This window comes from Podarcis melisellensis, assembly GCF_964234715.1.
Source record: "Podarcis melisellensis genome assembly, chromosome: 3".
NCBI classification, from domain to species: domain Eukaryota; kingdom Metazoa; phylum Chordata; class Lepidosauria; order Squamata; family Lacertidae; genus Podarcis; species Podarcis melisellensis.
In genome coordinates this window covers 87481367-87503547 of record NC_138530.1, presented here as the reverse complement: position 1 = coordinate 87503547, position 22181 = coordinate 87481367, and the positions used below count along the sequence as shown (strand labels likewise).

The 22181-nt window shown below is 43.1% G+C and overlaps 1 protein-coding gene and 1 long non-coding RNA gene across 6 annotated transcripts in view; one reads left to right on the top strand and one right to left on the bottom strand.

The window, feature by feature from the left end:
• The window catches only part of EYS (eyes shut homolog), a 567790-nt gene that overhangs the window by 48924 nt on the left and 496685 nt on the right, over nucleotides 1–22181 (bottom strand). For all 5 annotated transcript variants that reach the window (XM_081905892.1, XM_081905891.1, XM_081905893.1 and 2 more), the window contains 2 exons: nucleotides 18706–18814; nucleotides 17891–18111 (listed from right to left, as the gene is read on the bottom strand). In XM_081905892.1, the coding sequence (XP_081762018.1) occupies nucleotides 17891–18111; nucleotides 18706–18814 (330 nt within the window). The remainder of the gene's footprint in view (nucleotides 1–17890; nucleotides 18112–18705; nucleotides 18815–22181) is intronic.
• On the top strand, nucleotides 7134–17880 carry LOC309367309. The gene is made up of 3 exons (XR_014167019.1): nucleotides 7134–7235; nucleotides 8413–8547; nucleotides 17254–17880. It is a non-coding gene; the product is annotated as an uncharacterized lncRNA (long non-coding RNA).

Below are 22181 nucleotides of genomic sequence, written 5' to 3'. Positions count from 1 at the left end.
ATCCCATGGACTGCAAGAAGTTCAAACGTATCCATTCTGAAGGAAATCAGCCCTGAGTGCTCACTGGAAGGACAGATCGTGAAGCTGAGGCTCCAATACTTTGGCCATCTCATGAGAAGAGAAGACTCCCTGGAAAAGACCCTGATGTTGGGAAAGATGGAGGGCACAAGGAGAAGGGGACGACAGAGGATGAGATGGTTGGATGGTGTTCTTGAGGCTACCAGCATGAGTTTGATCAAACTGCGGGAGGCAGTGGAGGACAGAAGTGCCTGGCGTGCTCTGGTCCATGGGGTCACGAAGAGTCGGACACGACTAAACGACTAAACAACAACAACAACAACTATTGTCAGAGGCAGTAGGCCTCTAAATATTGGTGAAAGGGAATCTTTGGCAGAGGGAATGCTGTTCCACTCAAGTCCTTCCTGGAGGCTCTGTATAAGCATCAGTGATAAGAGGATGATGGCATACCCTGCAAAATTTCTCTGATGGAAATAGGGACTTCCTATTTCATAATAATAATTTCATTATTTATACCCCACACATCTTATTGGGTTGCCCCAGCACTCTGGGCAGCTTCCAACATATATATATAAAATTAAACATTAAAAGACTTCCCTATACAAGATTGCTTTCAGACGACTCGTGGGTTGGATAACTCCATACCCTCCAATGTTTCTCCAATGAAAATAGGGACATCTTAAGGAAAAGTGGGACATTCCAGGGTCAAATCAGAAACCAGGATGGCTTCTCAAAACCAGAGCCGTCCCTGCACAGAAATCCACACGGAGTACATAGTGACCACATATTGCTCCATTGCTGTTGGTCCCATACCCAGTGTTATCACACCCTTATGACAACTGCTATTTACATGAAAGCCTAATTCTGCATCTCTGCATTTTTCAGAATATTTCCCAAATAATAAAATAAATAAATAAATGTTGTTGAGCCAGGTTGAAGGGCTCTATCAAGGCAGGGTTCCCCAAACTTGGTTTCCCAACTGTTTTTTGACACTACAACTCCCATCATCCCTAGCTAGCAGGACCAGTGGTCAGGGATGATGGGAATTGTAGTCCAAAACCAGCTGGAGACCTAAGTTGGGGAAGCCCTGGTATAGAGCTATGCAGTCTTCCCTCTTGATCACATTGGGTTCCCCCACCCCCTGCATACGCTTAAAAAAAAAATCTTTTCAAAAAGGCTGTATTTCTGAGAATAAAATTGATACAAAGGAAGAAAAAGAGAGTATTATTATTATTATTATTATTATTATTATTATTAATCATTAGATTATTGAGAATGAATTGTGAAGGCATTCTGCTTTGCTGAAAATTAAATCCATGCTGAAGAATTATTCAGCCTTTTCAGCCTTATATAAAGGTAATGGCATCTGAGCACAAATCAATAGATAAGACAAATATGCTCGCTAAATGAAGATCATGTTTCAGTGGGCCTTAGCTGTTCTCAGTCCACCAAATCATTGTTAAGTTCTTAATAATGAACCGTGTACATATGCATTAGTGCTTAATTAGATTTTGGCGAAATACTCTTGCTATGACTGGAAAATTTGATCACTATAGATGAGAAATAAATGATCGTGCCTTTTGTTTCTGGGTGCTGGCAAACCCCTGAGGTGTCAAGATAAAATTCTGAACAGCCTCTAGTGTTTGAATGTGACCTCAACGCCACACCAGGTAAATGGCATCTAATCTCATTGTAATTGCTGCCACTCATTTAAAACAGCATCCAGTGATTCCATCCAGGAAAAAAATTAATGCCAGTAAACACAAAGACATTTTGAGAACTGTAGGGGCAGTTGCTTTGCAAAATGTGCATACTGGGGAAAACTGAATATAAAAATGTGTCTATTAGGAGAAATTCACATTTACCGATTTAAAACATAAGTAAATTGCTAACTGATGCGGAAATGTGGAGAAGCCACTGATTGCTTCCAGATGATGTGTTGACCAACCATTCTTTCTTATTCCCACTGCCAAAAACGTTTGCAAGGAACCAACACAACATCTGCTGGTTGTTGAGAATTCATTCTCATTCGTTTGTGGGGAACAGAGTTATATGAGGTCACATCAAAGAGTTGATATCTCACACTTGCCAGTGAATTTTCCTGCCATATTTTCCTTACCATAAGAAGCCTGGGTTTTGGGGGATGTGTGTGTCAGTGGGTTTGTTCCTCAAGTGCACTGTATCCACTTTAGCCGCACAGCCTGAATTTGCTGGAATACAACTGAATTCCACCTGAGAAACAGTGACAGTCTGGAAGTGGCCTACTTGGGGTGTTAAAGGGTAGTAATAGGATATCAAAACACTCAGAGCACAATACAGCACCATCCCAATAAATGACATATTGAATTAACCCTTAGGGCAGAATCCTACTGCCACTTGTGTTTAAACAAATCCTATTGATTTACACAGTCATTATGCATGAGTAACTAGGCACAAACTTCATTAAGAGTAAATGCTGTTTAAAGGAAGATCTTAAATAAACACAGCATCCCATGATCTTTTTTTTAATCCAAAATCTGTTTTTCTTTTAACCACAGTAGACTGTAAGGATGGACTTGAGTTTGTCTGCTAAATTACTTCAAGATGAGAAAGACATTTTCTTTTCTACTCACTTTCCCCTCTTTGAGTGCTGTACATGACTAGACCACAGGTATTGTACACCTCCAGAGTTCTATCTTCCTTAAATGTGAAACAAATAGATATTCTTTCTTTTAGGGGTACCATCATCCATAGGGAGACCTGCTGGTAACAGCAAGAAGGTGAACTCGTTACAGTTGCCTTCAAGCAGAACCATTGATCCAACAGCTTGGAGTGAATATAATGGTATATTGTGCTTGTTCTGCTTCCCTGCCCCTTAATTCTGGCCCGTGACCTTCTTTTGCTTCCTACTCGCTCCTAAATCTGGACCTTCATCCCCTCTGAAATGAAGTAATGGAGTAAAAAGTGAGGTGATTCCTTCTGTCTTACAAATTCAAGTTATTCCCCTGCAAGTCTCTTTGGCTGCAGGCTGTTTGCAGGTAGCTTAAGAAAAAGCCTGCTTTAAGAAAAAAGAGAAATAAGGAAACAAAGACCAGCCTAATAACATTTGCTACCTTCTAAATGATCCTGTGCTTCAAATCAACTCGGCACGATTTGGGAGATATCTCTCCTTTATCCTGCAATCTGCATAGTTCTGTCATCTCAATTCTACCCAAGAGATGCTCAGTCTATACAGCTTTGGGCTTAAATGTGACGTCAGTTTTATTGGCACAAATTATGAGGAATACCATACAAATAACATTCTAAGCCCTGGTATGAAAGATACATTAAGTTTTTTTCTAAATAAGATAAAAAAGCTCCTTATTTTATAGTCAAGTTTTTTTCCATACGTATTCTGCCAGTCCAGAGAAGCCAGGCAAAGAGATTTCCATGTTCACTCTGAAGTAAGTACCACTGAATTCAGGGGGGCTTGCTCCCAGGTAAGTGGATTACAGGCTTCAATCTAGTATCTAGATCTAGAATCTAGTAACATTCTCAAAGGATGTGCAGACTTGCAGTTGCTACATGCAAGTGTGCTCATCGACTCTGTCTTCAAAGGGTTGCTAGGATGTACAATGGCCAAGGTAATGCTTTTCAAGGGAGCTGGTTGCTGCTGCTTACAATCAGGTGGGGGCTTCAAAACCTTGGGAAGAGATGCATGCTTAGAGACTTCATGAAACAACCACACTACTGATTTTCATATATCTCCCATTTGCTTTCACCATTTAAAAAGAAGCAGCCAAACAAGTCCTTTGAATCTATCTTTAATGCAATTGTTCCTTACCCTTGAATAAGCCCAATTTTTCTAGAGATGAACATTCTCCTCTGAACTGAACCTCTACCCCTCTATTTTTAAAGAGGAGTCTTCCTTACTGTGGCTACCTGAGGCTCTGGCAGTTAATATTGGGGGAGTGACGTAGTCCAATTTAATTGACATGGATAGAATAATAGACTCATAGAGTTGGAAGTGACCATGAGGCTCATCTAGTCCAACAACCTGGAAAATCCAAGAATCTTTTGCCCAATGTGGGACTTGAACCCACAATCCTGAGATTAAAACTCTTATGCTCTACTGACTGAGATATCCCTCAAACCTCTTCCCTCTGTTTCACAGAAAAAAGAATCAGAAGGGCACATGAAAAAGATGTGAAAGTTGGTGTTAAAACAAAATGGGGGGGGGGAGCCTACAGAATATGGGATTTTCCTTTTTTGGGGGGGAGCTCTAATGACAGTCTCTGAACAGCAGCAAATAGGAACCATTATTTAAACAATTATGTATGTTCTGGGAACAGAAAGATCTTTTAAATAAATGCAGTGAGAGGCAAAGATAATGGGAGTGGGGTGGAGAAGCATAGGCAGGAGAATGCTGGTAGGCATGATTAGTCCAATTCCCAAAAGGCTTTGCTGAAAATAGTTTTTTTCTGATTTCCCTCCTTCCTTCTGAAGTCCCGTGGTACAGACTCTTTGGATAGACAGGCAGAGGAAACCAGAAATATCCGGAGCCCTCTCAAATAGGTGCCAAGCGGCCAAACAGCCCACGGCACAGCAGGAGTTTTCCTCTGGTAAGCCTTGAATTATTTCAGATGCCAGCCTGAAATACAGATGATCTGCAGACTGTTCCTTGCTCACCTAAGGAATTTAAACTTTGCAGTGTTTCTGACATTCTGAAACCAGTTTTATGTGGAAAACGCACTCGGAGAGGGGGGATTATTTTATCGACCATGCTATTTTTATTTAAATATCATAAAATGATGGCAACCTCTTTGCCCAAATTAATCACGGAGGTGTCCTGTTCTGCGGCAAAATGACTTCCATGCCAGCTCCACTTTCTAAAGTTTTTTACCAGCCAAGCATTCAAAGGCTGCTCTTCAGAGATGCAGTGTTTTCTCACAAAATTCCAAGGAATCAATAAAATAAACCTAGGCTACAGGCTCCCCCACTGTGCCAGTCATAAACTACAGGTGTCATTAAAATTTAGGCTGCACTAGAAGGAAAGGGGGTGGGTATTAAACATCTCTACCAACCAACTTTTTCTAGAGCAGGGTTTCCCAAACTTGGGTCTCCAGCTGTTTTTGGCCTACAACTCCCATCATCCCTAGCTAGCAGGACCAGTGGTCAGGGATGATGGGAATTGTAGTCCAAAACCAGCTAGAGACCCACATTTGGGAAACCCTGTTCTAGAGGGTCCAGCAATCCCTTGTAACATATTTTCCTTTGGGTGTGTGTATAGATGGCTACAGAGGAAAAGCCTCCCCACTTCCACCAGTGGGAGCATCTATTGAGTGCTTTCACTGACATATCTGCCAAGCAGAAGCTTCATTCTGCTTCTCTCTCTCCTCTTGTTTACCTGAGCCCTCCTTTAATGCTTGATATGATTCTGGCAAGCAGAGCAGCAGGAGGTAGAGGAGCAGGAGAAAGACTAAGCTGGTAATAGAAGGCTGGCATCAGATAAAATGCATAGTTCAGAACTGGTGATAAAAATTATGTTTGCAATGATGGCTCACAATCTTATTGGGTGGGGTAAAAATAAGAAAAAATACTAAAATGATTAAATAAGGTTCAACAGCATAGCCCATAATAGGCTCAGCAATCTCTACAACCCCTTTAAGGTAAAGGTAAAGGGGCCCCTGACCATTAGGTCCAGTCATGACCAACATCTCACTTTATTGGCCGAGGGAGCCGGCGTACAGCTTCCGGGGCATGTGGCTAGCATGACTAAGCCACTTTTGGTGAACCAGAGCAGCACAATGAAACACCGTTTATCTTCCCGCCGGAGCGGTACCTATTTATCTACTTGCACTTTTTGGTGTGCTTTCAAACTGCTAAGTTGGCAGGAGCAGGGACCAAGCAACGGGAGCTCACCCCGTCGCGGGGATTCAAACCGCCGACCTTCTGATAGGCAAGTCCTAGGCTCTGTGGTTTAACCCATAGTGCCACCCGCATCACACTACAACCCCTTTAGCAAGCCAGTATTTGGTTTGCTTCAGATGCAGCACTTCCTTCAGCAGCCCTGTTTATGGATGGTGGCCCACCAGCTCAGCCAGCTACTCATCCATCTCCCTTTGTTAAAGTCCAAGGTTAACCCCACTATGACACTGCAAACTAGGTTCCTCCATCCTTCCAAGTCACAATCTCATCCACAGCTTGCCTGTTTTACACTTTCCAGTTGTACTTAGCAAGATGAGTTCATGCCTTGAGGATGCTACACTTGTTTCTATCAAATCACGATACTGCACTTTCAGCTCTGTGCATAGGAAGCAGATCAAATAACTGTTCAAGGACAACTACCCTCCTGCGTCAATTCTGAGAGTTTTAAAGCACTGTTTTGACCTAAATCATAGTCAGGAAATTTTGACAAGCTTCGTCTTTTGGAGGAGTTTGGTTTTATAGGAAAACTGCTTTTAGGTAAAAAATATTGCTCAGTCCGTGCCTTGTCTTTAGCTGTGCACGATAAACAAATCATGCTATTGTACACACAGAATCCACTTGTCCTTGATATTAAGTAAAACGCAGCACAGTCCTGGGAAGATTTGTTGGAGCTGAAAGCAGACTTTATAATTTAGCTTGGAGTCTCGAACTGGCATAAACCATGGCGCTATAGATCTATATACCGACATACAAAGCTCATAAAAGAAATAAAACAAAAATTTATTGCTTTGCATTCTTCCATTTCACAAAACATTATTTCTAAAATTAGATTTCAATATTATTTATTGCATTAGCTCACTAAGAGGATGCAACGGCAAAGCAATTAAAGCCTGACATCATTAAGACTTGATAACCCATCCATTTAAAACGTGAAAAATTATGATAGCTTTACTTGAAAGGAAGACAAAATTAATATCAAAACTTACAAAATGGAGGATAGAGGCTTTGCCATTATAGTATGTGCATGCAGATGTCCTACTTTCTCCAACTGGTTCTCATAGCCTTTCCTTTCTTTCTCTCTCTGGGTCATATACACTGAAAATGACAATTCAGAATTCCCCAGACAAAATACATTTTCAGTGATCTTCATGAAAAGCTGGTAGAAATCATTTGGATGCCTGCTGTTATTGTTAATTACATTCATGTTCTCTCCTACCTCTCAGGGAAGTATATTTAAAGTACTGAGACAGGCTGTCCTGACTCTGGCTCCAAGGCATGCAAGCTGTGGCTCTTACTTTGACCAAAAAACACCCTTATTCAGGCACATGATGGTAAGGCTCAGCAGCAGATGCAAGGCTCGTGGGTCATGTTTCAGGAGTTAAAGAGCAGTGCAAGAAGTTCAGAATGGGATGGAAACAATGAAGATGTCCCAATAAGTTTCCACACCCCACCTGATACGCTCATTCACAAGACTTGCTTGCCTTGTGAGAATGAGGTGGGTGGCAAGACTGCACCCTCCTACTCAGTTGTTGTTGTTGCCACCTCCAGTTCTGCTTCTCCCGGCTGACTGCTCTAAGCCCTCCCCAGCCTCCACTGAGGCTCTCCATTCCACAGGAAAGTTGGGGCTGGCACCCCTGCTCTCTCTTCCAATGTGACTGAAGCTAAGATGGACAGGAGAGTTTCCCCTCTTCCAACTCAGGTTCCCACCTTCCCCTCTGTTTCATCCATTTCCTCCTCCTGCATCTGAGCCTGCCACGTCAAGCCTAATCTGAACAGTGCTGTGTGAATCTTGATACATGCCATTGCCCCCAAGAACTTATCATCCATCAGGAATAGGGAACCTGCAGCCCTCCAGATATTGTTGGGGTACATTAGCCACATCCAGCCTAGCCAATGATTAGGCATAATGGGAGCTACAGCATTAACAACACCTGAAAGGCCACAAGTTTTTCCACCCTGTGGAAAGACAGAGCTGAAAGCAATATTTATGTGTGTACCATAGGTTTCAAAATATTGGGGTAGTGTAAAGGATAGAGATCTACCGTGCACATGTGTAAAATAATGTGTATGCACACAGAATGCCAGTACAGTGGTACCTTGGGTTACATATGCTTCAGGTTACATACGCTTCAGGTTACATACTCCGCTAACCCAGAAATAGTGCTTCAGGTTAAGAACTTTGCTTTAGGATGAGAACAGAAATCATGCTCTGGCGGCACGGCGGCAGCAGGAGTTCCCATTAGCTAAAGTGGTGCTTCAGGTTAAGAACAGTTTCAGGTTAAGAATGGACCTCCGGAACGAATTAAGTACTTAACCTGAGGTACCACTGTATATTTCTTCCTTTCCCTCCACCTTTGTACCTTTCTAGCCAGATTGAAAATACTGCTGAATGTGTTTGTGTTGCAACTGCTTTATAAAAAAGTATTTTCAGATCCATTGGGAGATTGTACATTCTATTAAAATATTCTCTTTTCTCTCTTGTTCTCATCATCCTGGTACAAAAACGAGTGAGGGGCAGGTTATTGCAGAGTAAATGAATGCAACACACAGCAAGTGGAGAAGAGTCATCAGCAATCTGTGATGGGAGAAGAGGACTCAGCTGGTGACGCATGGCATGGGAATAAATGCTGCAAATTTACAACGGTGCCTATTTCCATCTGTGAAATATTGAAATGTATGGCAGGGTCATCTATTGGATACTGGCTGTGATAATGTTCTGCTGGCTTTTCAACTCTGTTTTCAATTCAAAAGTTGCTATATTGGAGGTGGAGGTGAAAAGGTCTACAAATATATACTGCTTTTGCACCTGTTCACAGTCATTGTTCCTCAATTTGATGTATTTTGGCACCAATTTCATTTTACTTTCACTTCTACTTTTTTAAAAAAATAAAATAAAATAAGTTTTAACAGAGTTCTTCGCTGTGACTGCAGCCAGTCAGGAATCACTTGGGAAACTGATGATGTCATGGCACAACATAACCAATAATATTTGCCTCTATGATTGTGCAGACTTCCTCAACCTTGGGGCCTCAGGACTACATGTCCCATAATCCCTGACCATGGGCCAAGCTGGCTGGAACTGATGACAGCTGGAGTCCAAAATATCTGGAAGCTGCCAAGCTGGGGGAAGTGGCGATTGTGTAATTAATGTAACAAATCAATCCTTTCTATTGTCCTCTCTCTATAAACGAAAGATCCTCACATGCTTCCCCTACTGCAGGCAGAAGTAAATCACTGAAGAGGAAAATACATGAATTCTTAGAACCTCCTACTTTCCAATGTTGAGGGGAGGGGGGAAAAGGAACATATGTGCTTGGGACCCAATATCAGCTTCTGATCTCTTGGGAATGACCAAAGGAGCCCTAACGCCACCAACCTTCTCCATGTCAAAGGATGTTGCACATGTTTTACAAATGGTGCAAGAACCACACTGTTCTGGTAGCTCCCATTAGTGGTGAAAGGTCTGGTAGGCAGTGACTCCCTCAAAATCACTGGCAATATCATTTGGCTCATGTAGCCATGTCTACTGAGTTCTCCCAGGAGAAACAGAATGTCAGGAATGGGCTCTTTACATTGCTGCCTGCCCTGAGCCTATATGGATAAGTAACTGGAATGCTTACAGCAATTGCCATTCAGTACTCCAGCCAAAGAATGTCAGATTAGGTTTTTGTGTGTGTAAGAGTTTCCAAAGATACCTGTGCTGCTAAAAATGCCACTTTTTCCTTGAAGAGCCTTGGTGGAAAGATAGAATGTAAGGTAAAATGGTCTCCTGTGCCTAGAAGGATCGATCAGGGCAAATGACTTGCATCTGTGTCAAGCGAGAGGCAGATGGAGACGGGCCTTTTCTCTCTTCTCCGCACACCAGCTTGTTTGACCTTGCTGCAAAGGTGTGATGCAAAGACTGCCTGCAATGGGCTCTTTACCAATCCAGTCATTTTAATTTCATTACAGTTCTCAGACTCCTTTGCAAACTACTCCTTGGACAACATTCAATAATATTCATATTTCTTCCCCACCCCCACCCCTTCCCAATCTGGCCCTGCATTTGTATGACAGTTAGGTGACTTTCCCGCAACTCACTGAAGAAGAAATCTCATTTGTATAAAGAGGCTCCCAGAAGGTCCAAAAGGATTCTTCACATTCCAAGCTAATCGCTTACATGTGCCAACTGGCAAGGGCATTGGTAATGAAATCCGTTAGAAAAACAATGTAAGCGGCTCTTTGACTACACCAAGGCCCCATTGCCATACACATTGGGAAGAATTATGCATTTTGCAAAGATCTGATTTGCTGCCTGAAGAGCTTAAAGGCTTGTGGTGCTTGCCACCCTCTCCTCTGCAGAGCAAGCATTCTAAAAGAGTTTGACTCCCAAAGCGAATTTTCGAACATTGGAAAAGCAGAGAACGCAATATTAGTGTTGATAATTGGGCAAATAATAATGGATAAAGACTCATCTTTGGAGAATATTTGTGCTCTCTATCCCCACTGAAATATGTTCTACTCCAAAAGTGATCCTCATTGTCATGAAAAGAGATCTCTCAGGCATCGCAGTATATACAGTGTTGGTACTTTTCCTTCCTAATTGGAAGCCTTTTTCCTTACTGTGCTTAGCAAGCTCAATTAAGACCGAAGGAAAGCAGAGGTGCTCTGTTGGTAGCATAGTGTTAGAAACTTATAGTTCAGAAATTCCCAAATGTACCTAGAAGCTAAACTAAATCCTGGCTTACATTTGAACCGCTTAACCGTTAGGACCCTCCAGATGACCTGTTTATGAAATCTCCATCCCGATTTGTTTGTGCAATCACAATCCTACTCTTTTTTAGTGTATTTCCCTGTCACTTTCCTTACTGCAAAAGGTCATTTTAAAAGAGGAGAGAAAAAGTAGGTTTGTTGTATCAGACCAAGGGAACACTTTAACCCACATTGAGTTGTATACAATGAAGTAGTCCTGCTTGTGCAAGAGAACCTCCCATCCTTCTCCTCTCTCAGTGCTCCTCTCACCATCACCAGAAATCTGCTCCAGAAGGTTAGGAAAATCCCCAGAACAGATTTTGTGTGAGAGGGGGATGGTGGAGAGAAGAACGGAAGGGGACGTTTCATTGTGCCAATGAGAGTGCTTGCATGAACAGGATGCATCATGTCTAGTATGCCAAATCCCTTCTACCAAATAGTGACAGTATGGAGGTGACCTTGAAGAATCAGGTCATTTCTTTATCTCATTTAAGGGAAGACCAAACAACATGCCATAATGGTAGCCCTTGTGCCTTTAAGTGAGGGATAAGTGATTTAGGTGCACACTAGCATAGAATACAATGGGACTTACTTGTGAGTAAACATGCCTTGGACTGTAATATTAAAATCCCAAAGGTGGTATGTAGGCAGGCTAGAACTTTATTTGTATACTTTTATGTCCTAGAAGGGTTTCGGCTGTTTGCTTTAATGAACACAATATGTCTTCCTTTTCACGATTGCTGTAGATAGGACAAGCTCAACTTGACAGAGGAATCCTACAGAAATAAGAAGTGCAGGGAGGGAGGGTTTGTCCTTTGCTCTGTTCCCTAGACCTATGCAAAATGTGGGGTTTTAATCTGCCTGTACAAATGTGTCATGTGCAGTCCAGTCCTGTAGAAGTTTATTCATTAATAAAGCGTCACTGAGATCAGTGAGGTTTCTGTCCTGGAAAATATGCTTAGGATTGCAATGCAAGGTACTTCCATCAGTTACAGTCAAATTATTTATTTCCCACCTCTGTAAATATTGCAAAGGTTAACTCTGCTAGCTAACCTGCAAAAAATAGCTTTGTAGAAATGGAAAGGCAAGACAATCAATTCAGATCAAGGCTTCTACAAACAATCAATTCAAAGCACGCCTCTAGTGCCAGAGTACGGCCTTTGCAGAATTGTCTTACAAGCCCTAACCAAATACGATAGGGCAGAAGCTACTCTACATGTGATAGGTGGGGAGGGAGTCTCCTTGGGTGGGGAGAATAGCTTTAGCTATTGCCCTCACTATCTTTTTGTGGGCTGGTTGATGAGTGTTCATGTGCATGTGTGTGTGTGGGGGGGAGTGCTTATTCCTCAAAGAAGAGACTCCCAGAGAAGCTGAAATTGATTTTTATCAAGGCAGAGTCTTGAGAAGCTCCTCAGTGCTTTCACATCAACAGCCAGTGTCAAGGCAAAGTCTAAAGACGCAACGTCACTGCTAAAACTGCTCAGGCTTTCCTTACAGTTTGCTTTGGCACTGGTGCAAAACTCCTCTTCACCAGCTAAGCTCTGGCACAAGACTGGCATAACATGCTATGGGTATGTGATTTGTGTCCCTCACCATCAGCGATGGTGCTGGCGTTCCAATAGGCGCCCGTCACACTTGTGCCATCATGATCCAGATAGCATTCCAAATCACAACAGCTCTACTTGCTGGGGAAGAACTGTATGAACTCAGCAATATTATATAGTAATTAATGCTGCTGCTAAAGTTCAGAAAAGGGAGCTTAAAAAAGCATTACAAGCCCAACCCCATGCATAATTCTGTCTCAGCTTGTAATAGGCTCAGTCTGCCACAAATCCTGTTTCCCGTTGCCTCATTCCTTTCCACCTAAACATGCTTTGTTGCAGTGGCATGGAGGTATCATGGATGGTGGTTGGAGATTCCATTATGGCCTATATAATGGTACACACCCCTTCATGGATCACTGTCTTGCTGTGGCGAAGGGGCTTGAAGAACTCAGAGAAGCTATGAACTATGCCGAGCAGAATGGACCAATTCTATGAAGACTTACAACACCTTATTGAAGTGACACCAAAAAAGGATGTTCTTCTCATTATAGGGGATTGGAATGCTAAAGTAGGGAATCAAGAGATAAAAGGAACAACTGGCAAGTTTGGCCTTGGAGAGCAAAACGAAGCAGGGCAAAGGCTAATAGAGTTCTTTCAAGAGAACAAGCTGGTCATCACAAACACGCTTTTCCAACAACACAAGAGACAACTCTACACGTGGAAGACAGAAGTGCCTGGCGTGCTCTGGTCCATGGGGTCACGAAGAGTCGGACACGACTAAACGACTAAACAAACAAAGCAATGGTACACAACATCTAGGGTTGCCAGAACCTACAGGAAATTTAACCACTACTTGTACTTTCTACAGCCATATCCTGGAGTTCCAAGTGAACTTGGGAGCATTTAGGTTGGGCCTGGAAGGGATGGAAGGACCTGTCAATTTTGGTTCTCTCAGTTTTTCATCCCCCCCCCCGTATTAAATTCAGTTCTCCAAATCTCTGCGGCAATTTGCATCCCCCTCCAAAACAACAAAACAAAAACAACTCCTTGTGAAAATTCATCAGCGCTTTAGTATTTTTGTATGCAATATTGCCTAATAAACACCATTTTGCAAAGCAACGTTCCCTAATATAATTCATTTTTGGCATGTTATTGTCAGGAATATACACATTTTTACATACATCTTACCCTAGTGTATACATTTTTGTGCACCTTACTTGGCTGGTGAGCTGCATTGCAAGATTGAGAGACATGTGCATTCTGAAGATAGCTGTGTTCGCATTTTATTTCAGAAAGTTCAAATATGGCCAATTCACCTTTAAATGTGAACATAATCAAGTTTCTCCCCCATCCCCAGTGCCATGGCAGAATGCAGTCCCTGATGACCCCAAACATTTTTACGGGCTAATGGAAGCCCCATCGTCACCCACAAGCTCCCCGGTTGCCTCTGACATTTGTCTCATGGGCAGAAGGTGGGGCTGGAAGCTCCTCTAGGCTGGATATGAATCAAGCTGAACTTCTGTGAGTTTATTCAGGCCTAATCTGGAGTGTGCCTAAATTAACTTATTGAAATAATAATAAAAAAACATTCCAATTTGAGCCCACAGATGTCGGTGTAATTTGAGTGCTGGAAAAATGTCATCCCACTGTTTCACATTGTCCCTGAACAAGTGAGAACTTCTAACAGCAGCTGCTACAAGGTCAGTTTTCTCTTGGAAGGAAAGAGTACTAGAGACTTTGTATAGTGGCAGTGGCGTAGCGTGGGTCGTCAGCTCCCAGGGCAAGGCAAGTAATTTGTGCCCCCTAACTCGTGGATTTGCGCCCCCTAACCTGTGGATTTGCGCCCCCTAACCCCCAGATGTTGCGCCCGGTGCGGCCAGGCCCCCCTGCACCCCCACGCTACGCCACTGTATAGTGGCTTTGCAATACCTTCATATTTACAAATAGCACGTGGGGTGGGGTGCGGGATGTCCTTACAGCTGCAGCATTTTCTTCAAATGCAAGGAATGTACTTTTTTCGTTATCACCTTCCTTCTTGAACAAAAATTGGTATTTGTTTTGTAGGAAAGCTGTACTTGAAAGGTCTCTAGTTCATCCTTGGGAAACCAGTCTTCTCGGAGATTTTGATAATTACACTGTTTGCAGTGTTCTGAAGTCTGAAGATAAGCTACTCTCTATTGAAATTTATTGTTAATTGAGTTTGATTTTCTGGTCTTAATTAATTGATTAACATTAATGGAGCCATCTGCTGTTCCAATACTTGCCGAACAACAACAGTAAGAATAATTGCTTATGAGAATAGTTCGGGACGCTGAAAGCACACTCATGTATGGGTGTAATTAACTTTCTGGTTTTGCTCAGCACTACGAAAACTAAGCTCATGTATGTTTACATTTTGACAAGCTTTTAAGCAGCCAGAAATTCATTTATTCATCAACCACTACCAATGTGTTTTTGACACGATCATTGATATGGGAATTCTATGAGCTGTTTCCACAACACTATAGCCTTTTAATTCTTGCCAAACCCTGATGAAAATGTGGCACATTATTCTGCTCACTCTTCTCTGCTTTTAAAAAAAGAACCTTCTGTACCATAGGAGTCCGAAGAGATTTGACCACTCAACTGGCAGACTAAACACAGTTTCTCTGAGCTAAAATTCTTACTCTAGGCACAGAATGCATCTTGAGAGCATTTCAATCCTACAAATTTTAACAGGTCTGGATTGTACTCACAGGGTCACTGACATGTTTATGCCTTCTGGTTTGGGTGGCAAGTGCAAATCATAATTTGCCTATACGGATGTAACAACAAACCATGGCTTGCCACAAATGAGGAAATCACTGATGTAGTGGCATGCACTAAGGGAGGAGGGAGAGTGATATATGTGAATAGATTCACAGAGCTGGAAGGTAATCTCACTTACTCACCTACCACATTCATATCCTACTCTTCATCCTGACCATTCAAGGCACTCCACATTTTATCCTCATCATGATGCTGTGAGGCAGGTTCATCTGAGAGTTAGCTACTCATTCAACCCAGTTGAGCTTTAAGCCTGAGCAAAGATTTCAGCCTGAGTTTCCTATCCAAAGTCAATACTCTAGCCACTGCAGTCCCTTCATTACTCACATAGAAAGCTGCTCTTTACAGTGACCCTCTGTAACTTGATGCAATGTGGAAATACACCTTGCCACATGCGAACTCCTGGATGACATGGAGAAGTTCCATGCTGGCATGGAAATGCTACACAGGACCCAAGAAGAGCCTGCAGGATCAAGCCAACAGCCCATCTTGTCCAGCATCTCGTCCAACCAGTTGTCTGTGAGGAACATGCAAGCTGGACACAAGCACAAGAGCACTGTCTCCTCCTGCCATTTCCAGCAACTTGTTGTGCCATTGGGAGTGCCAACAGACACAGGACACAGAAACCCATCATAGGGAAGTGGCAATAAAACCTGATATGCACAGGGTGGGGGAAACTAACACGGGATGGGAGAACCTGTGGCCTTCCCAGTGCTTTTGGACTGCAACTCCCATCAGTCCGAGCCAGTTTGGCCAATGGTCAGGGGGGATGGGAGCTGCAGTCCAGCAACACTGAGAGGGCCACTTCCATCTCTGCTGTAGCCTACAGTTCAGTACACTGGTTCCATTGATGTCAGCTATCACCCAGTAGTTTATTAGGCTTTAAAGCAGCCCTTAAAGGTAAAGGGAGTGACCGACTCTGGGGTTGCAGCACTCATCTCACTTTATTGGCCGAGGGAGCCGGCGTTTGTCCGCAGACAGCTTCTGGGTCATGTGGCCAGCATGACTAAGCCACTTCCGGCGAACCAGAGCAGCGCACGGAAACGCTGTTTACCTTCCCACCTGTTTATCTACTTGCACTTTGACGTGCTTTTGAACTGCTAGGTTGGCAGGAGCAGGGACCGAACAATGGGAGCTCACCCCGTTGCGGGGATTTGAACCGCTGAGCTTCTGATCGGCAAGTCCTAGGCTCTGTGGCTTAACCCACAGCGTCACCTGCGTCCCTTAAAGCAGCCCTTGGTATGAGACAAATTGGTCAATCCTGCTTTAGAAGAAAACTTGAGAACCCCCTGCATTATCTCATTCTTTCACTTTAAACAATCAGTTGCTTTCTCAGGTTGGTTCTTTCCTATTGGGAATGTGCACTAATGGGAACTGAGATTCCTGCATGGGGGTGCTCTTGAATGGGATTCCTGCGCTGTACTTTGAAGGCAACTTGGAAACTCAAACTTTTGGTCATTCACAGCCACTATGTTTCTATATTGGTGCTAAGAGGCTTAGCCTTCAATGCCCTCCGCCTGCAGTGAAGCAAAATATTAGAGCTTTCAGCACTCGGCTTTATCTCCCAGTAGTCTTATCATAAACTATGGAATCGAGATCTAAGTTTCTAGCTTGTGGTTTAATTGCTTATTTAACAGCCTGTGGTTTTTCAGAGATGAAATCTCTAGGAAGGCTTTTCCGATGTTCCGGTATCACCAAGCAATGAAGAGAAAGATATTTGTAACTGCTATTAAACCAGCTTAAGTTAAAAGACTGGCAGCATTTTAGATGACTGTGAACTATTTCAGTTTTGTACACAGAGTCAAAATGGTTATTTAATTGCTTTATGTGGCAAGCATGATTGTTAAACAAGGCTCTAAGTTGTGGTGTTGTTTTGCTGCTGCTGTTGTAATAAATCAGCATCTTGACATGTTTTATGGTCTCCATCAACAAAAACCTCTAAAAACCCTCAACTATTTTAAAATGCATTTTTAAAAATTGAATTGTGAATGAGGTAGATAGATTGCATTCAAGTTCATTGCATAGTTTTGCTCTGATCGGTGCCTTCCGCAACTCCCAGATGGACTGGGATTATCTCTAATCTCACAGGAAGAGACTTTATCACTGCCTTTGTGAATCAAAGAATAGTTCCTGTTCATTAAAGGGAGAAGCACCTTAGTCAACTCCCTGATTTCAGTTCCATCGGGAATATGTGAAATCCTCGTATTTCATGCTTCAGTTGTAGGTGTCTTTGTTTTGTTTTTGAAATATTGTCTCTTCTCCCATATAGAAGCAGAGGGAGAAGTTGGACACAAGGCTCTGCCCTACCAAGGCACCAGCCTTGTTAGGCTCCTCCCTCCCTCAACTGTCGCCTGACTGTGGCAGAGGGAGAAATTGGAAGCAGGATCAGTCCTTTGGCTCCACTAAGAAACCACCTGCACTTGGCTCCTCCTATTCCTGAATGGCTTCCTTTCCATGATCAGAACAACTATCGGTATGTAACTACTAAGTGGTGCCTGAGTTTTCTTGTTTTCCTCTTCCCTCCCCATCCCATTTTTCCTTTTGTGCCTTGTCTTTTAAAGGGCAAAGTCTTGTAAGTGGAAGCTATCTTGCTTTTATTGAACTCATGCAAGCTGCTCTGGAAGCCTTTCTAGCTGAAGAGTGGGCTAAAAATGCTTCAGATAAATCAACAAACAAACAATATAATTGTTTTTCCAGAAGGGACAAGTTCTACTCCCACAAGGGCTATTAAAAACATGGAAGAAAAACAACATTTGTAGTAAATTAATTGAAGAGCAGATTAAAAATGCCTCAAACAAACAAACAAACTATGCACACAAACACACACACAGTGCAATGATTTAATGAGGGAAGCTAATCAGGCAGCGAAGGAATTTAAATATAAAACATAAGGATCTGATGCCTACCTGGTGCAAGTGCCACCATTGCGGCATGGATGATAGTCACAAACAGGGACATTGCAGTTCTCAATGTTCCTTCCTCCCAAGGCTTCGTCTATGATGAAGAGTTCTTTGTTGTTCACCTGGAACTCCCTAATGCAGCCTCTGAAGCCATAAATCCACCCAGAACTCGGATGAATCTTAATGTGATCTGGGACGTTCCCAAGGAATATTGGCCCAAAGGTAACCTGAAAAGGATCACAATAAATAAGCGTATACACACAAAAATAAATCAGCCCTTACTGCAACTGCCTATAGACTCTATTCATGAAGGAAACTGAGGGAGTAGGACACAGAAACGTGGTTCATCTTGTACTCATAAGCGTACAAATGTTTCCTGCTTCATCTATGGGTGTGCCTGGGATTCTAACTTCATGACAGCTTGATCTCCAGATATTGCTGAACTCCATGGGACCATGCTGGCTGTGGCTGATGGGATTTGTAGTCCAACAATACCTGGAGGGCACCGCCATGTTGATTACTGCTGATGTAAGTAATCCAGAGACTGTATGGGTGACATAAGGCTGCTCCAGACAACTACCAGTTCACTAACACAAGTCCCATTGACATAAACCAAAGATGTACACGAGTATTATCTCTAATTTCTATTGGATGTGCAGAATACCCAAAGGATTGCATCTAAATGGTCGTTGCAACGAAACAACGTTTGCTCCATCTAATAATAAAAAGGGAAGTTAATAAATCATGCTTCCAATGACTTGTGAGATAAATGGAAATAGTTGGGTTATGGTGTGACTTTGGGCAGTGATTTGCAAGTTCACCTGAGTCAACCGATGTGGCAGAAAGAGCCCCCGACGTACAGGAGGATTTTCATCTGCAGTCATTTCAAGCAGGCAATGGCCTTCGGGACTGTCAGAAGGCAACATATAGCTGGAAGGAAGCAGAAGAACTCATTGTTTGGGATGGGAAACAGGAATTGTTATGAAAATGGATTGCTAGCGTGAGAGTTAAATCTGGCATGGGCCTGGTTCCTATATGTGACAGCCCCCAGATGAACGTATGTGAAAGACTGCATGGCTGCCGAAGGAAAATGAGTGGACAAACCACTTGTTTTGAACCAGCACCAACACTTGGGTCCAACACATGTGGCCACATGTACAGGCCAAGCAGGGAAATGCTGGTTTATAAAGAACCATCAGACTGCAGCAGACGAGGGAAGAGAAAAGATGCAGGGTTGCTCCACTGGCACAGCTGAGAAAGCAGCAACTTTTGGCTCCTGTTCTCCTTGAACTTTTCCACCCCAGCTGGTCATTGCAGCTAAGAACTTTGCCCCCAAGTTTGTTTATTTCCTCCTCCCTCTGAATTCATTTTCGTTTTGTGTCATGTCCTTTTAGAATGCAAAACTTGAGGACATAGGCTGTCTTTTGTGGGATCTGCAGCTTTTTGGGAGTATTTTTGTTTGGCTGAAAAGTTGAATAAGGAAGGGCCGTGACTCAGTGGTAGAGCATCTGCTTTGCATGCAGAAGGTTCCATGTTCAATCCCAGGTAGGGCTAAGAGAGATTCCTGCCTGAAACCCTGGAGAGCTGCTGTCAGTAAACAATATTGATGTAGACGGATCAATAGTCCGACCAATAGTAAGGCACCTTAAAGGTAAAGGGTAAAGGGATCCCTGACCATTAGGTTCAGTCGTGGCCGACTCTGGGGTTGCGGAGCTCATCTCGCTTTATTGGCCAAGGGAGCCGGCGTACAGCTTCCGGGTCATGTGGCCAGCATGACTAAGCCACTTCTGGCAAACCAGAGCAGCACATGGAAACGCTGTTTACCTTCCTGCTGGAGCGGTACCTATTTATCTACTTGCACTTTGACGTGCTTTCGAACTGCTAAGTTGGCAGGAGCAGGGACTGAGCAACGGGAGCTCATCCTGTCACGGGGATTCGAACCGCTGACCTGATCGGCAAGTCCTAGGCTATGTGGTTTAACCCACAGCACCATCTGCGTCCCTTACTATGTACCTAAACATTATTTAAATGGATAAATAATAAAGCCAGTAGCTCCATTGGTCTCTCTCTCTCTCTCTCTCTCTCTCTCTCTCTCTCTCTCTCTCTCTCTCACACACACACACACACACACACACAGAGAGAGAGATTATAAGGGGTGGTATCCATGTGTATGAACTTGGAAAGAGATATAGGGAAAGTTGGCAGGTTATATAGACTTTCAAAAGCAGACCAAAGTTCTAAGTTCATTTTTTCCCCATTTTTTTGGGTATCCCTTTTTATTACTCCCCTAATGCCTATTGTTTGAGAATCTGAAATGTACACAGAAAAAAGAGAGTGAAGGCAGGGGAAGCTTTTTACATGTGTAAGCACTGTAGATACTGATGAATTCTACTAACTGTGGTTGACATATACTTTCCCTGGTGTAGGTGATTGTTGAACAAGTAACATCAGTGCTGAATGATAGTGAACTCTCTAGACAGACGTTTTCCTTTCTGCTGGTCTACGGGGGAAATAAAAACGCTTTGGAAAACGAAGGGCTGTACCTACGAGCATCAAGATTACACTGCGATAGGAGTTATCACAACTCACAAAGGATGCTATTAATGTATACACTGGTACTGAGTTTTGGAGATAAAGCAGGACACAAGGTTAAGGGAATTTGTAAAATAAATGCAAGGGATGTCAAATAAGCTACTGAGAACTCTTTGGGGCTTTTTTCCAATGTGATCAAATCTGAGGGGAGAACGTCGTGTACATTATCAGCAATAAAAAACCCATTCCCAAAGGATAGCTTTCACATAATTGTTTTTAAATTATTATTTTGTGAGGGTGGGGGAAAAACCCCCCTCTATGAGTGCTAATTATTATTTCAGCGGTTGTCAAATGTGAGAACATAATGGGAAAGCGCTTAATTAAAATGAGCACTCAATTTGGTGAAAGCATCCTTTCTCCCCATGCTTCATTTTGAATTTCCACTTAACATTTGCGCCTGGCAACCTAATGTCAACACTCGCACCCCAATCAAGGCATCCACTGGCGCTGAGAGGCAGGCAGGAATCTGTTGTATGTGCTGGGGTCCCTGCTCAACCCAGTAAAGAGGGCTAGTCTGTAGGAGAAACAGAAGGCACTGAGCATCCATCTATTACCACACTGTAATACAGAAAAGCTCCAAAGATAGAGGGAGCCATAACCTTTTTGAACTTCCTGCATTTGGAACAGATGCATCAGTATCCTTGATAGCAAGTATCAGTGCTGAATCTTATCTCTGGACTTTTGCAGAACGGTTGGGAAGAGGCTGCCCTGCCCATGGAATACGTTTGAAGCCAAGAGTGAGGAAAATTCTTTTTGCTGTAGGACCAGTCACCCATGGGAAACATTGGGGGCCCATGTTGGCTTGAGCCATAGGCTAAAGTGGGTAGAGTTTGCAGGATTGCACAGTGAGGGTTGTGACGTTAACATATGAGAGTGCTGGAGGTGAAATAGTTAAACAGGTTACCCAATCAGAACCCAGGGGGGTGGAGTCAGAGGGATTATAAAACCAGTTCTGGGAGGGGCAAAGGGAGGAGTTTGTTGGAAGTTGGGTGTTTGGTTGGAGTGGGAGTGAATTGGGATAGAGTATGTGGGTAGGTTGAGTTAGTGAAGCAAAATAAGCTGAGTCAAGAAAAGTTAGGAGCTAGGAAGACAAGTAAATATCTGAGAGGTGGTTTAGTGAGTGAGAGCAGGTAGCGGACACTTAACTCCTCCCTGGCAGAGGTCATTCCCCTCTCCTTTACACAATGTGAATAACTGGGTGTATCTTTTAGATGCAACCAGCTATCTTATAAGTGGTAAAAATGGCTGCTGATTGATGGCCATGCTATGGCTGGAATGGATCTAATGGTACTCTTTAAACAGCTCAAGGTTGTCAAGGCCTCAGTTCAGACTGGAGGGCAGGGACACCCAGATCTTGCAAAGCCTGAAGTACGTATATCTGCTGTATAAGGAAGTAAATAATCTCAACCCACAGACTCCCGTAACCCTTGCAGCCTAGATTGTGGTGTCTTGGGGGTGAGGGAGTGAGGTAGCCATTTGAACAATGACTCCACTGTGGGGATAATGCCTTCACTGCCACTCCAATTTCAACTCTTCATACTCCTGGGCATAATCTACTTTCTCCTACCTGGCTTTCTGTGGCCTCACTTGCTACTTTAAGAAATTCAGAGAAGGCAGGGTGGGAGACCATGGGCCTCCTATCAGCAAGGGTAGCACTGTCTTGAGAAGCTGCACGGAATGGTCTTTCTTTTGCTACCACCCACAT